Source organism: Nyctereutes procyonoides, unplaced genomic scaffold (genome assembly GCF_905146905.1).
Source record: "Nyctereutes procyonoides isolate TBG_1078 unplaced genomic scaffold, NYPRO_anot_genome, whole genome shotgun sequence".
NCBI lineage: Eukaryota > Metazoa > Chordata > Mammalia > Carnivora > Canidae > Nyctereutes > Nyctereutes procyonoides.
In genome coordinates, this window is record NW_026575125.1 from 13375889 (window position 1) to 13393020 (window position 17132).

The following is a 17132-nucleotide window of genomic DNA, read 5'->3' on the forward strand; positions in this document are numbered from 1 at the left end:
ATATTTATTTATTCATGAGAGAGACACATACACACACAGAGGCAGATGGAGACACAGGCTCCATTCCATGCAGGGAGCCTGATGTGGGACTTGATCTCGGGTCTCCAGGACCACACCTTGGGCTGAAGGCAGCGCTAAACCGCTGAGCCACCCAGGCTGCCCCATTTTTACAAGTTTAGATGCCTTTTATTTCTTTTTCTTGTCTGATTGCTGCAGCTAGGGTTTCTTGTACTATGTTGAATAAAAGTGGTGAGAGTAGAGTAGACATCCTCATCTTATTCCTGATCCGTTTTTTTAAAGATTTTTTAAATTTATTTATTCATGAGAGACAGAGAGAGAGAGAGAGAGAGAGAGGCAGAGACATAGGCAGAGGGAGAAGCAGGCTCCACGCAAGGAGCCTGATGTGGGACTCGATCCCAGGACTCCAGGATTACCCCCTGGGCTGAAGGCAGGTGCTAAATCGCTGAGCTACCCAGGGATCCCCTTATTCCTGATCTTGAAGGAAACACTGATGCTTTCAGTTTTTCACCATTGAATATGATGTTAGCTATGGGTTTTTCTAGATGGCCTTCATTATGTTGAGGTGTATTACCTTTAAACCCACTTTGTTGAGAGTCTTTATCATGAATGGATGTTGTACTTTGTTGGACGTCTTTTTTGCATCTCTTAAGATAATCATACAATTTCTATCCTTCCAATTGTTAATGCGTGATGTATCACATTGATTATTTGTGAATAGCTATAGGTATTTTTAATTCTCTTTTCCTTTTACCTTTTAATAGAGTTAAGTGGTTAACACTCCATCATATTACAGTATTAGAGTATTCTGAATCTTACTATATACTTAGATTTACCAGTATGTTATATTTTTTTGTTTTCATGTTGCTGATTACTATCCTTTCATTTCAGCTTGAAGAACTCCTTTTTGCCTTTCTTGGCAAGGTTGGTCTAATGTTGATGAACTCACTCAGCTTTTGTTTTTCAGGGAAAGTGTTTAATCCTTCTTCATTTCCTTTTTTAAAGATTTTATTTATTTATTCATGAGAGACAGAGACACAGGCAGAGGGAGAAACAGGCTCCACGCAGGAAGCCTGACATGGGACTCGATCCTGGAACTCCAGGATCACACCCTGGACTGAAGGTGGCGCTAAACGGCTGAGCCACCTGGTATGCCCCTCCTTCATTTCTGAAGGATTACTTTGCCAAATAGAGTATTCTTGGTTTGCAGTTTTTTTCTTTGAGTACTTTGAATGTATTATCCCACTCTTTCCTGACCTGTCTGTAAGGTGCTTGCTGAGAAATCTGCTGAGTCTTTTGGTGGTTCACTTGTAAGTTACAGACTTCTTTTGCTGCTTTTCAGATGGTCTCTCTTTGATTTTTGAGTTTTATTTTAATGAATCTTGAAGAGAATCTCTTTAAATTGAATTTAGTGAGCTTTATGAACTTGGACCCATATCTCTCCCCAGTTCGGGGAAGTTCTCAGCCATTATTTATTTAAATAAGCTTTCTGCCCATGTCTCTTTTCAACTTCTAGAGGTCCAACAAATCACAAATTATTTCTTTTGATGGTACCCTATAAATGATGTAGCCCTTCTTCACTCTTTTTGATTCTTTTTTTGTTCTCTTCTGACTATATAATTTTAAAGTTCTGACTTCTGTCTCCTAGATTCTTTCTTTGTTTGATCCATTTTGATGATTTTGCTTTCTATTGTAATTTTCATTTCATTCATTCTTCAGCTCCAGAATTTCTATTTGGTTCTTCTTCGTGATCTCTGTCTCTTTGTTAGACTTCTGATTTTGTTTGTGTAATGTGGTTTTCCTGATACTGTCTTTTTGTGTTCTTTTGTACCTCAGTGAGTTTTCTTCAAACAGCTATTTTAAATTCTTTAATAGGAAAAAAATAAATTCTTTAATAGGTAAATCAAAGATTTCCATGTCTTTGGGATTGGTTATTGGACATTACTACAATATTTTAGTGGTGTCAGACTTCCTTAATTTTTTATGTTCCTTGAAATTTTGCTTTGCTATCTTCATATTTGAAGTAGCAGTCACTACCTCCAATCTTTATTAACTACCTTCAGGAGACAAGTACATTTCATCAGTCCTGCTAGGGATTCTGAGGCTTTCTCAGACCTTTTATGAATGTACCTGCTTGACATTTCTTGCTCCCTCTTGTGGCAGAATTATTTAGCTATATGCCACCTCCTGATCCTGCAAAACACCAGGCCAAGTGCTAGAAGCCTGTCTTTTGTTTTCCCAAAGGTGGCGCTAAAGCTCAATTTTGTGGTCTCTCCATGACCCACAGATTTGGGCCTGCACAACCTTTCTGCATGTGCTCACTAGCCACCTGCCAAAGTTTGCTGCCTAGGGCATATGAACAGGTATCTGGCCATAGGAGAGGGGTGTGTGTGTGTGTGTGTGTGTGTGTGTGTGTGTGTGTGTGAGTTAGGTGAGAGGTGTGCTGGGAAGTACCCTGTGGGCAGTTGGAGAATCCCCAGAAGTTCATGGGTGGGCTTCTTGATGAGTCTTGCAACACATTTAGTAGGATCTGTGTTTCCTTTAATACCTTTTGAGGGTCTTGTCCTCTGTACTCCCAGTTACCTTCTATCTCTCGGTCATGCAGTTTGTAATTCAATACTCTGTATGGGGCAAGAGAAAACTGAGCCTCTTTGGCAGTGTCCCACACAGCTGGGGAAGCGGGATGTGTACTCACATACTCTTATTTCCCCCATGGGAGACATGATGGGCCAAGAGAATCTCTCTTTGCCCTAAGGTGTGCTACCTTGTAGAAAAGTGTGATGTAAGTAAAATCTAACAGTTCCCTCTTATCTTCCCTAGTGCATCCCAAAGACTTTTTTTCCCTCCAGCATTGTGCTAGAACTTCTCTGCTGGAAATTTAGACTTCCACAAAGGCTCTGTAATCTATAGGGGATTGTCTAAAACAGTGTTTTCCATAGACTCCCAGATGGTGGCTAAGAGAGCTAGAGCTGGTTCACAGGCCAGTGCAGGGTCCAGATCTCGGTCCGAGGTCTGTTTGCCTATTACCCAGTGCATGGCTGAGTGAGACTCCTCTTGGATCTTTTGGCATATGTATGATGCTGGATCCCAGAGTTCCCACAAAGGTACTTTGCCCATGAATGAAAGCCAGTTTTTTTTTTTTTTTTGGTATTGTTGTTGGCAGGGGAACATGGACAAGGGATGTCTTATACAGCCGTGATACTGATGTCACTCCTGGTAGTTTTGTCATTTTTTGATGAACTTTCATAGTGTTTTCCATAGTGGCTACGCCAATGTCTATGATCCACCTCAAATTAAGTTTTTTGTATGTTTTGAGATTAGAGTGAAGGTTTATTTTTTCCCTATATCAATATCTAATCTAACATCATTTGTGGAAAATAATTTTTTTCCTCCTTTTTTTTATTTTTTTATTTTTTTTTATTTTTTTCCTCCTTAAATTACTTTGGTCCCCTTGTCAAAAGTCTAATGGCCATATAAATGTAGTTTTATTTTTGGGTTCTTATTCTTTTTTTTGAGAGAGATAGGTAATACACCTCAACATAATGAAGGCCATCTAGAAAAACCCATAGCTAACATCATATTCAATGGTGAAAAACTGAAGCATCAGTGTTTCCTTCAAGATTAGGAATAAGGGGATCCCTGGGTAGCTCAACGGTTTAGCACCTACCCTCAGCCCAAGGAGTAATCCTGGAGTCCCGGGATCGAGTCCCACATCAGGCTCCTTGCGTAGAGCCTGCTTCTCCCTCTGCCTGTGTCTGCCTCTCTCTCCCTCTGTGTCTCTTATGAATAAATAAATTAAAAAAATCTTTTAAAAAAAGGATCAGCCTGTTTCATATAAATTTTATTTTGAAAGATTTTATTTATATATTCATGAAAGACACAGAGAGGCAGAGACACAGGCAGAGGCAGAAGCAGGCTCCATGCAGGGAGCCTGATGTGGGACTTGATCCCTGCACCCAGGATCACGCCCTGGGCCAAAGGCAGGCGCTCAACCACTGAGCCACCCAGGCATCCCTCACATAATTTTTAGAATCAATGTGTCATTTGCTACAAAATAGCCTGCTTGGATTATGATTTGATTTGTTTGAGTATATAGATCAGTTTAAGGAGGATCAAAATCTAAACAGTCTTGAGTCTGCCAATCTGTTCGTAGAGTACATCTTTCTAATTATTTGTATCTTGTGAAATTTCTCTTAGCAGTTCTGAGTGTACACGTATTACATGTGTTTTGTTAAATTTATTCCTAATTATTGTGACACTAATGCAGATTGAATTGGTTTTTAAATATTCATTGTCTAATTGAGTTTGTGAAGGTTGCAGAATACAGGATCAACACACAAAACCCAATCATATTCCTAAATGTAAGCAGTGAACAATTGATAACAGAAATATGAAAAACAGTGCCTGCCATTCACAATATCTTGTCACCCTCCTTCAAAAGAAATACTTAGGTATAAATTCATTAAAACATAAGTTGTGAATACTGAAAACTATAAAGTGCTGCTAAAAGAAATCCAAGACCTAAATAAATGGAAACATCTGCTTTTTGTGGATTGGAAGACCTAACATAATAGTGATGTCATTTTTCTCCAAAGTGATCTATAGATTCACTACAATGCCAATCACAGTTCTAGCAAGATGTTTTGTAGGTATAGATCAGCTAGTCTGATAATTTTTATTTAAGGGCCAAAGAACTTAAATAGCAAAAACAAATTTGGAAAAGAACAAAGTTGTAGGAATCACTTTGGTATCAGGCTTCAGTAATCAAGAAAGTGTGGCCTTGGGGGAGGGACTGTTTCATAGATCGATGGGAGCAGGATAGAGGGTTGTAAAGTAGACTACATGAATATAGTCATTCCATCTTTGACAAAGGTGCAACATCAATTCATTGAGAAAGGGGATAGTCTTTTCAACAATTATTTTCTAACAATGGGTCCTCCATATATGGAAAAAAAATGGATCTCAATTGAAACCTCAGTCCTTATACAAAGATTAACTTGAAATGGGTCATAGATGCAAGCATAAAACATAAAGGTATAAAACTTTTGGAAGAAAACACAGGAAAAAAATCTCTATGACCTAGTGTTAGAAATGATGCCAAAAGCATATTCTAGAATAGAAAAATAAAATTGTACTTCATCAAAATTAAAAACCTTTGCTCTGCCTAAAATACTGTCAGGAGAATTAAGAGACAAGCTACAGACTGGAAGAAAATATTTGCAACCTGCATATTTGACAAGGGCTTGTATCCAGACTATATAAAGAACTCTCCAAACTCAAGAACTCTCCAAACGCCAAAAAATCAACTTAAAAATGGGCAAAGGACTTGAACAGATATTTCACCAAAGAGGATAAAAGGATGACAAATAAACGTGTGAGAAGATATTCAGCATCATTAGCCATAGAGAAATGCAAATTAAAACTGATTGTATACCACTACACACATATTAGAATTGCCAAGACAGAAAATAATGACACCACCAAGTGCTGGTAACTGGGACTTTCATGCACTGCTAGGAATGAAAAATGCTACCCCACTCTGAAAAAGCATTTGGCAGTTTCTTAGGAAGTTATATATACACTGATCATGTGACCCAGCAGTCCGACTCCTGGATATCCATCAGGGAAATGAAAGCTTGTGTTCCCTTAAAAATCTGAACATGAATGTTCATAACAGTTTTATGTGATGGCCAAGACCTAGAAACAGCCCAGATGTACTTCAAAGGATGAATATGTCACATGTGGTACATTCACACAATGAATAGTCCTCAACAGTAGAAGTATTGATACACACAACACCTTGGATGAAACTCAGAGATATTATGCTGAGTGAGGGTGAAAATGTTATATACCGTTTGATACCTTTTATCTGGCATTCTTGAAAAGATAAAACCATAGTGCTGGGAAACAGTCTGGTAGTTGCCAGGGGTTGTGTACGAAGGTGAAAGTTTGTAAATCACTGAGTAGTACCAGGGACATTTTGGTTGTTGGAACTGTAATGTATCCTCTTTGTGGTGGCAGTTACATAAATATGTACATGTGTTGAAATTTATAGAATTGTACATTAAAAGAAAAAAGTCACTTTTACTATATAATAAAAATAAGATAATTTTTTAAAATGTCAAACTTCATTTTATTTTACAAATCTTGTTTTTAAAAAAATCTTGTTTTTTTAAGATTTTATTTATTTATTCATGACAGACACACACACAGAGAGAGGCAGAGACACAGGCAGAGGGAGAAGCGGGAGCCTGACATGGGACTCGATCTCGGGTCTCCAGGATCACACTCCAGGCTGAAGGCAGCGCTAACCTGCTGGGCCACTGGGGCTGCCCTAAATGTTGCTTTTGTTTTGTGTTCTATTTGTTGTTTTTCTCCCCTCTGACTTTGCTTTGGTGTAGGTCCTTTTCATATACTTGTTCTCCCTTCTCGGTAAGCTCTTTGAACTTGGAAACCCATATTCTTTAGTTCTGAGGGTTTTCTTTATTTTTGTTATTGTTGTATTTTCTCCATGTTTCTTCCCCCCACTCTCCTGCCCATTTTCTCTGTTCTCACTTGCTGATAGTTTTCAGACATTGGAACTCTTAGCTTGTTGGTTCTCTAATTTTTTCATATGTTCTCTTCTGTTTTGTCCTCCTCTTCCTTATTTTTGTCTTTTTGTCCACTTCTGGAGAGTTACTTAATTTAAAATTGTCAAACTGTTGTTTAATAACCAAGAGTTCATTTTTGTTTCTTTTTAAAGGTATCCTAGTCTCATTTTGTTGTTGTAGTATCTTCTATGAATAGTAGTATTTTTCTTCTTCCTAAATACTTTTCTGTTTTACTGTTATGTATTTATTAGATGCTTTCCTTCAATATCTGATGGTCCTTTGCTTATATTAGGGAGGAGGATGAAAATGCTCACTGAAAGTACATAGCATGTTGTAGGGCTTGTCAACTTTGAGTTTCAGTCTTCAACATTCTGGTTGGGCTGTATAGTTGGGGAACCTCCCAAGGCAGTACCATTGGTGCTTTCTTTTTAATCTGATTGGAATTTCCAGAGGAGATTTGTGTGTTTGGCGAGTCCTACATGAAGGGAAGGACCTAGTTCAGGGGAGAGAGAGGGCTGTGGGTATCAATATCCAGGATACTCATTTCATCTCCTTAGTTCCAGTTCAATGTCTGTCCTCAACTGTGTCTCTGTATGCTAACCAAGAGGCCCTATGTTTTACCTTTTCAAGGAATAAATCTTCAGAGTTCTGCTCTGGTAGCAGGAAGGAGCTGGGGAGCTAATTCCTTCTGAAACAGACTTTTACCAACACTCATTCTAGCCATCCTCCTCTCCTCCTCCACTTTCAGTTATGTAGGTATCTCGCGCTGCCAGTTTGAGTCTTTCGGGGACTCTTCTATGTAAAATAAGGTTGGTTCTTGTTTTGTCCCTATGCTTAGCTTATGTTTCAGTTTTCTACACTTGATCGATATGAGTGAACATGTTCAGGCTTGAGTGAAAAGAAGTCTGAAGAATCATTAAAATAGAGCTTCAGTCGCAGCCTCTCAATCAATTCCCATACTAAGTCAGTTCACAGATGCAGGACCCTTGAATAAAGGGGTATTTGGGTCACTTTATAGATGGACCCCCACCATGCAGCAACGCAACAACTGGTAGAATGCCCACATTTATTTTTCTTCATCTGCTAAGTCATTTACCATTCATCAGTTTACCTTCCTGCTTATAAATGTTATTGGTAACATTCCTTCCCTTTTGTCTTTCTTGTTCTTGTGTGTCTGTGACTTAAAAAACTTGTTTATCGTTTTAGTGGAATTCTAGCAGAGAATGAGTATGCTGTGTATGTTCAGTTCCATCTTTTACCTGCAATCTCTGTTTGTATCCTTTTGCTAGATAATATACAGTCTCAAGGCTTTGAAGATCACCCGTAACCTAGTGATCCTAAACTTATGTCTAAAACCCTATTTCTCTTACCTCTTGATCTTTGGACATAGAATTACAACTGCTTACTCAACATTTTCTCTTAATATATATAATACATACCTCAGATGCTTCATTCCCAACCTTTCCTTTGATTGATTGATTGATTGATTCATTCATTCATTCATTCATTCGAGACAGAGAGAGGCAAAGACATAGGCAGAGGGAGAAGCAGGCCCCATGCAGGGAGCCCGATGCGGGACTCGATCCTGGGTCTCCAGGATCATGCTCTGGGTGGAAGGCGGCACTAAACCGCTGAGCCACCCGGGCTGCCCCTCCAACCTTTCCTTTGAAATGCCTACTTCTCAAAAAAAAAAAAAAAGAAATGCCTACTTCTCATCTAATCTTGTTCTCAGTACTGCTTACTAACCACCCACTTGCTTGATCCCAAATCTTCCTTCTTTTCTATATCAGCTTTATCAGCAAGTCCTGTCAGTTCTAGGTAAAAAATATATCCAGAAATAATCTAGTTCTCTCCATCTTTATGGCTGCTACCCTGATCAGAGCCATTTTCATTTCTCACTTGGGTCCATGAAGTCACCTTGCAACCCTCCCTGCCTGCACTTTTGCTCTGCTTTACAATCCACTGTCTATACAGTAGCCAGAGTGAACATTTTGAATTCTAAGTTAAGCCACATACATTCCCTGATCCAAAACCCATGGTGCTATACCCCTGTACTGTGAATGGTGTTCACACTCCTAACTCTGTCCATAAGGTCTGTGCCTAACACTTAGACTTCAGCTCCTACTAGTGTCTTTCTGATTTCCTCTCTGGTCACATAGGCCTTTTTGTTATCAAACACACCAAGCTTATTCCCTCCCTTGGAGCCTTGGTAGTTGCCATTTTGTCTCCCTGAATATCCTTCCCCCATGTCTTCCTATGGCTCACCCCTTAGTTCATTTGAGTCTCTGCTCAGATAGCATCACCTCTGAGAAGACTTCCCTGACCACCTGCTCCACCTGTCTTCCAGATTCCTCTATTACCTCATCTTATTTCTTTCCTTTTGAAAGTATCTTGTTCTTTATTGTCTTTCTCTAGCCATTTGAGTATAAAGCATATGAAGGCATTGGTCTGATCCGTCTTGTTCTTTGCTGGTGCCATCACACCTAGAGCAGAATCTGGCCTGTAGTAGACAGATAGTCAAAGACTCTTGGGTGGCCGGGTAGGAGGAGAGGGTGAACAAATGCTCCTTGAGTTCTGTTTGGACTGTTAGCATGTTGATTCTTCTGGGGCATCTCAGAATTGAGCCTTCATACAGAGTTCTTTCCCATCTTGACTGACTCTCCTTACGAGTGTCTTTATGTGTCCCCCTCTCCTCCTGCCAGTAATTCTGTTTTAGGGATGAAAGTTTGAATTGCCAAATAGCAGATGGCTGATCCTCTTTTTATTTCTCCCTGCCTTTAGCCATGCAGTCACACCTTAAGCTGTATTTTGTGCAGGAGCCAAGATGAGATTTTGACGGGGGGTGGCCAGCGCATTTGCTCATCCCCCAGACCTTCCAGGGTGTGGTGCTGGACTAGAAATGAGAGATTGCAGCTAGAAATTGAGTCCTCCTGGCTCACCTTTCAGCATTAGCAGTTTGCTTTTGCTTTTCTGCTTTCTCCCAGTCTGTCTTTTGATTTTTAGCATCGACTTCTGCCAGCCACTGATCCTGTTAAAACTGCCAATGAGAGTGAGGCAGGGTGGTGTCAGTTTCATATCTTCATCTTCAGAAAGGAGCTGCAAGATGACAGATTGTGAAGCCGCCTCTATCTAGTCACCAGCTGTAAATACGATGCTCTCTAGCCTGCTTGTCCTAGAGTCATGTGGCACTTCAGTGTTTGTAGGTCCGCTTATAAGTTTCTTTTTAATATTTGATGAAGTGAGGATGAACCCAAGAAATGACCCCTTTGCTTTTTTGTTTTCTTCTCTCTGTTTTGTACAAATCAGGAGGTTCATCAAGAACGGATTGCGTTGGAAAACCAATTGGAACAACTTCGTCCAGTCACTGTGTTGTAAGACTCAAGTAACAGTGGGTGACTCTTTCTGCCAAGATCTTTCCTTTGAATGTTTCAACCCAACTACTTGTCATAGATGTCCAAGACTGTGTGAAAAGCTGCGAGCAGCAGAATATAATCCATATTTCCTTTTCTCCTGTACATTTTATTCTGGTGGAAAAAGTGCAACTGATTATCACACTTGAAATTATAATTATCAGTGGAATTTATCTCCCATTCTTAAGTACTTCCTCAAGTTGTTAGATGTTGCTCCTTACCAAAAACCAATCTTCTAGCAAATAAAAACAAATTAGAGCATTATTTATTTAAGGAATTTATGATTTGTATAAAACCTTATAACCTAGTACTTTCAGGATGCTTGTTTTATTTTTGTATGTATATCAAATACAGTAGGTTGGTTTCCTGAATAATTGGGATTCCAACTGGATAGTCTTTGGCATGATGATAATAAAAGCAAAAACTAAAATAAGAGCATCAGATTTAGACTGGCGCTGTGCCCTCTGCCACCATATGCCAAAAATTGCTTCTCTAGTGCCATTTTGACATTATATCTAGCTATAAATAATACATAACTATTGTTTTCTGTTGAATGGCAGAGATTTATTGGGTCTTTGCACCTCTATAAAGTGGAAGTTTTGTCAATGATCTATTTAACTTGGCCCAGCTAGGCCATCAGCTCACAGAACTCAGTCCTTTCATGTAAATTTTTTGGCAAGAACAATCTGCTTTAACCACCTCACCTGATCAAATTAAATAAATAGTTGCCAGATCTCTACTTTTATCCTGCATGGGATAACATATCTATAAGTGCATGTATTTGGAAGCTATACATCAGATGTGAAAAGCTGAAGAGACTCTTTGGACTGATAAATATTTGTTACTTGAGCCCAGGTATTCACCCTGCAGAAGGGGAATGGTTGTTACCAGCAATCCAACAACTCTGGTAGTTATTTTTGTCTTTGTTATTTTAACCTGGATTGTGATTGTATTGAGTATGAAGGAATAATGCAAGATAACTGATCTTCACTCTGGATATACAACTGTTTGTTCCCTGTGAAATGTACCCTTGGGAAGTGATTGGTTTATATACAGTCCAGAGCCCACTGACTCCAGTGTATGTGATGTAAAACCCCGCGCTCAAATTGCAGAAGCCAGTATCCTATAGAAATTTTGATCACCCGCTCCTCCTGTGAAGGTCAGGTTGAAAGTGGGAATTGACTGATTTTCACAGGGATCAGGGCACACCTGCTTTAACATGACTTTGAGAGACTGATTACAAGAAATGCTATCTCTTGTGCATTTTGATAATTTAGCCATTCTTAGAGTAGAGGGGTGGGGTGTGCCTGGGGTCCTTTTTGAAGTGATTTAGGATTGGTTTGCGGTGTGGGACTAAGCCTTTGGTTTCAGTAGAGTTGACAGCTTTTAGAATAAGTAGGTATTTATTTAGTGCTTCCTTATCTTATTTGCCAGCTTTATCAATAGCTTAATGGCAGAAGGGAAAGACTCAAGCAGATGATATTTTCCCAAAGAAAAACAAATTGTTGATTCTATTCTGTACATATTAAAGGATTTTGAATTGATTTGATTTTGAGAATCTTAGAACTTGAACTGTTTCTCTATTTCCCCTTTCCTTCCATTAGGTTGCCTTTTCTGTCACTCTGGGAGGGTTTTGGAGTCATTTTAAACCCTTCCTAAGATTATGAATAGGTGGTGCAGATTTTTGAGGTAACCTCTTCTCCCATGTTCTGAGATCTGGGGGCTACCACAGATTTTATCAACAGTGTCCTTGTTGCAGACATTCCACAGCATGCTTAGTTTTTGTTGCATTCTACCCGGGAAAGACCGGCTTGTGTGCTCCATCTCCTCATCTTCCAGTACATACACAGTCACCCGAGATAGCACTGCATGTCCAGTGAGGAGGCATATGAAACTAAGAAATTTTAGTTTTTATTATATGTTTAAAAATATTGATATATTTTTCCCTCATCAAGTCAGTGCCAGCCAGAGTAAGACAAATTGGAGGTTGGGGTTTTGTTTAGTTGGCTTGGTTTTCACTAAAGGAACAAACACACACTGGACAGTTAAAGTTTCATGAATTGTGTAGTCTCACTACTATTTTAAGATGAGCATTGCATTAAAGCACACATCAGTTTCTGTATCCAGCTTTTGTGACTGCACTTAATGGTGACCATTAAGTGTATTAATTGCTTAGAAGTGGATTAAAAAAACCAAATACACACTATTATTATTACCTGACTAGTGTTCTTCTTCTATGTCTCTCTTTTCCCAGAATGTGCACTTTTAAGATTATAGCTCCTATTAATATTTCTATGAGCCTTTAATGTGATTTCTAGGAAGGCTGGGTTATTGAAATCACCATTATACCTCTTCTATAAAACTACTCCAAAATTAGACTGCTTATTGGGCAGAATTCAACAGACAGAAGGTCGAGGTTGCCCCCATCCATGGGGCTTTAATAAGCTTGTTGTTAAGTGGTTTCCTCCAGAGGGGTCCTGTAGTCCCAAGGATGAAAGCTCAGTAGGAATTGATAGCAGATTTATGGGGCACCTCAGTGTCTCTTGTATGCAGTGTACTGCTCTTGCACCTCCCTGTCCAGCAGACATGAAGCAAAACCAAAAGGTAGATATCTAGAAAGAAGGTCCGTGGTGTAATCAAGGCAGATAATTGCACTTGCTTTAGTTGGGAAGATCTAACTGCTTTATAAATATTAGAGAAGTGCTTTGGGCCTGATGGGGAAGGGAGACATCTCAACTGGAAGCTATGCCCATTTTACTCTCCTTGGAGAGTAGGATGTCACAGCTGAGAGGACTTGTACCTGTCTCCTGCAGTTTGCTTGTGGGGGAACTAAGGCCATCAGAAACTACATCTTCTAGCCTAAGGATCTATAGAAAGATAAGTAGTGGCAGAGTTGAGATGCCAGCTGATCTTATGGATTCTAAGTCAAGTCCTCTAGCCTCTAGCAATACTAAAAATAGATGAGAAGGTTTTCTTCTATGTTGTTGAATTTTATTTACTTAGTAAGTCTTCGAGTATGAAAACATGTTTCAGTGAGTTTTAGATCTAGATATTTCTCTTGGATTGAAGCAAAAATTAAATCTGAAGGGAAGAATAAGATTGAACTATTTGTTCTTCTGAACACCTCACCTTTCATGATGCAATAAATTACTCTGAGTTTCTTGGCAGAACTTTTGACAGCTGTTGCTTTGAATGGATTCCATTCCTGTATTCCTTATGGGAGTTTGTTTTTAAAATAGACTACTGCGATGGAAATGAACTCAATATGTAGTAAGTTATAGTTTTCTTCAATATATCTTTAGTTATGTGGGTTGCAAATGTTCGATTTCAGCATATTTTAGGGGGAGTAATCAAAAACATGAGTTTTCCTTTGATTTCCTACCAGTGTCTGAACTATCATAAAGCATTCTTTTCTTCATATGTGACTTGATTCTATAGTATCTTTATAAATGATAATTTGTCTATTTCTTAAATAATCTCACAACCGTGGTAATAATAGATGTGTACTCAGAAGATCAATAACAAAATCATCTGGAATGGATGTTTCTCTTGCAATTAAGACAGGCATTTGCAAATGCCTTCTTCTAAGCAGTAGTTGGAAAGATCTCAGTTATAGTATAACACCTTACAGCTAAAAACATTTGTTCAACACAAACTACAATCAGACCTCATGACTAGACATTGCCAAAGGAATGTAATTTTGAAAGTGTGTGTGTGTGTGTGTGTGTGTGTATATATATATATATATATATATACACACGCACATACATATATTCATGTATATATATATATATGAATTCCAAATATTACAGCAGCCAGATCTTCCCATATTATTGACAAGTAGGACTTATAGGTTGTGGTTTGAACATTATGAACAAAATGTAATATCAGTTAGAAAAAGGTAGGTCTTTTTCTCCTCTAGTTAAATAGAACACTATTTGTTTTCATGGCAACTTTGGTTTCTCTTTCCAACTGGCTTATTCTGTTGCAAGTGTACTCTTTTAAAACTGATTTCAAAGCTCTCTTGAATTTACACGTTAGTGATAGGTGTTTTGTTACATTCCTTTTTTCCATCATGACTCAGTGTGGTTCAAGTTCCTAGTAGAAGTGGGGATTTGGGTTTTTGGAAGTCTGAGGTGGCATCTCCTCTTTTGGCACAAGCAAAAGGCTACTGCCCACCAATGCCAACAGGTCAGTCATTGATGGCAATTTGCATGTGAGTCTTACTCTGTGAGCCACCCCACTTTGCTTGTTTGCAATGAGAAATGCGCCTAGTTCTGTGACCCTCCCAAGAGCAACCATAAGAACAGACATGGAGGACCAGACTTGAAAAGTAGCACAAACTAAGAGCTGCTCCCCTCCTCAAAAATAGGCATTCAGAGTTTACCTTACAAGTGCCTCTGAAACAGCCAGTCTGTTGATGTGAGCAAGAGATCCCAGATACACAGTTGCTTTTAGGCTCAGGTAGTTATTGTCTACATTTGCTAACCTACATGATCACAAAGGAAGCTTTTCTAAAAGGCATTGCAGGGTTTCAACTGAGAGGGCTTGTTCTAGTTATAGAAGCCTGCTCTGTTCTTAACAATTGGAAAATGTTTATTTTTTTGTGTGTGTTCTTGCTCTAAGCTAAGTTCATGGGTGTAGGAAGTTGGAGAAAATGGGCTTAAGGCTCTGGAGACCAGAGGACATGGGACTTTTAAGAGGGCTACACTAGGGAGATTCAGGGACTAGTTCCGTCCTATTAAAGTAGTCTTTTGGACAACAGGACTGGATCGTAAAGGTCCTTTATGGAGTTCTGCCCTCAGAATGGTGCAGTTGACACAAGAACCCCATTATATGGAGATTGGATCAGCTAGTTTTGTTGTTTTTGTTTTGTTTTAAGGCAATTTGTATGAGGACTTTGGCTGTACCCATCTTGGGAACTGGGTGTACCCCTTTCTTTAGCACTACCACTCCTTTTGTCTTCAGTGCAAGTATGATGTTCAAGAAAGCCAGAGGCGGGAAGAGCCATTTTAGTCTTTGTTACAGTGGGCCAGGAGGGATAATGAGCTGATGGTCTATTTTAACCTTGAGGGTAAAAGTGTATATTTTTTCACTACAAGTACATTGAATAGTAAAATAAGTAACCGCAAAGTATATATTTAATGCCTTTTGTCTTTTCATGATAATGTGCGAACAAGTTCTATTAATATTTTACTTAGCCAGAGTCTTATTCACTTGCTAGGCCTTGGGAACATTATGTATATTGATCTTAAACATAAATAAATATAGGGTAACCTATATTTGGATTGTGACTTGTAGACTCTAACCTTACTGCCTCTTTTTCACACTTGTTGGAAAGTCTGTGAAGAACATAGTAGGTTAAAAATCTCCAACTTTGGAAAATGTACATGATGTGAAACTGGGGTGCTATGTTAAAAATAAATGTATGATAACTAAGTGTGGCTTTTATGGAGTCTTGGTGTCGATATGTTGTGGCCTGCATTTTTAGTCTTTTTCATTTAATGGAAGAACTGTAGAAAAGATTTGGAGATCTTCCCAATTAATTAAATCAAAGTCTGAGATTTAATTATTTTTACCTCCTGGTGATCTGAGCTAGGCCCTTAAACACCTATACACAGTAAACCCTGGTTGGTCATGGGATATCATGCCTAATTCAGTGCATTTTAAAGATCCACTGAATTGAAAACTTGGCCTGATGTGGGTCCAGGTAATTTGCTTCATTGTGTCAGTATTCTTTTTGTTGAAAACTGTACCCACCATCATATCCTTAGTTGGAGTAGGGATGAAAGGGGAGAGACCAGGAAGAGCGGGCTTGAGAGCCCAGCCAAGTAACCTGTCACCCCAGTTGCAGGCTCTCACTTTAAAAATTTGAATATTTTGAGGAGTCTAACCAGTCTTATGTCACATGGGGGTTTTATTCTGTATAATAAATGCATATGGTGGGCTAGACATGTGATATTTCTCGTCTAGTACTTCTTTTATTTTTATAAAGATTTTATTTATTTATTCATGAGAGAGAGAGAGAGAAAGAAAGAGAGGCAGAGACACAGGCAGAGGGAGAAGCAGGCTCCCTCAAGGGAGCCCGACGTGGGACTCAATCCTGGGTCTCCAGGATCAGGCCCTGGGATGAAGGCAGGCACTAAACTGCTAAGCCACCCAGGGATCCCCCATCGTCTAGTACTTCTGAATACCAAATGAACTCTGAAAAAAATCATCTGTGATCTGGCGCATAAGCTTGCACCCTGGAAATCACCTGGCCCTGACCTTTCACAAACACCAGTAAGGATCACTGTGTCCCCCACTTTAGAGATAAAAGAAATTTGAGATCATCTAGGCAAGTGGTTCCCAAAATGTGGTCTCCAAACCAGCAGTATCAACATCATTGGGGAACCTGTCATTGGAGAGCACTTGAATCAGGGACTCTGGGAGTGGGCCCAGCAGCCTTTGTGATAACCAGCCCTCCATGTGATACTGATGTGATGCCCATGAAAACTGAACTACTGTTCTTGCTAACTACATTTTATTTTATTTTTATTTTTATTTTTTGCTAACTACATTTTAAAGCCAAAGAAACTATGGTGCAGAAAGGCAAATGAACTCATCTGGATTTCAGTCACAGCAAAGGATCAGAATGTTCCCAGGGCAGACTTTCTCCTGTGCTATGGGACCCAGTCATGAGTTTGTTCCCTCTCCTGATACTGGCTGTGCTCTTGCTGTATATCAAGCACTATGTTGGGACTGGAGGTGAGGTCTACAATACAGAAGCCCTTCCTTCAAGGAGCTCACAGATTCCTACACAGAAATTGTAGTGCAATGGGGGACACTTACTAAGATGTATCAGGGTAGGCTGACTACTGTAACAGAGAACTCCCAAGAGTAGAGTGGCTTGATCCAGTGAAAGTGTATTTCTCACCTTATAGTGCAGACTGCATGTTCTTAGTTGCCCCATTTTCTTTGTGGATAGGCAGGAACCCATACTCTTTTCATGTGTGCTTTCATTTTCCTGTAAGGCTAGAGAGTTTTGTCCTTTTAGCCTGTATGTGGAGAAAAAAATGATACTATAGGAAGTTTCTCTTAGCAGAAGTGCTACACAACCCTTCCATGCATACTT

The 17132-nt window shown here is 39.3% G+C and overlaps 1 protein-coding gene across 3 annotated transcripts in view; it reads left to right on the forward strand.

Annotated features, from left to right (window-relative positions):
• Positions 1-15955, forward strand: part of REPS2 (RALBP1 associated Eps domain containing 2) — a 225532-nt gene extending 209577 nt beyond the window's left edge. For all 3 annotated transcript variants that reach the window (XM_055339073.1, XM_055339075.1, XM_055339076.1), the window contains one exon: positions 9915-15955. In XM_055339073.1, coding sequence (XP_055195048.1) covers positions 9915-9983 — 69 coding nt within the window. In that variant the 3' untranslated portion in view covers positions 9984-15955. The remainder of the gene's footprint in view (positions 1-9914) is intronic.
• Positions 15956-17132: the final 1177 nt, after the last annotated feature.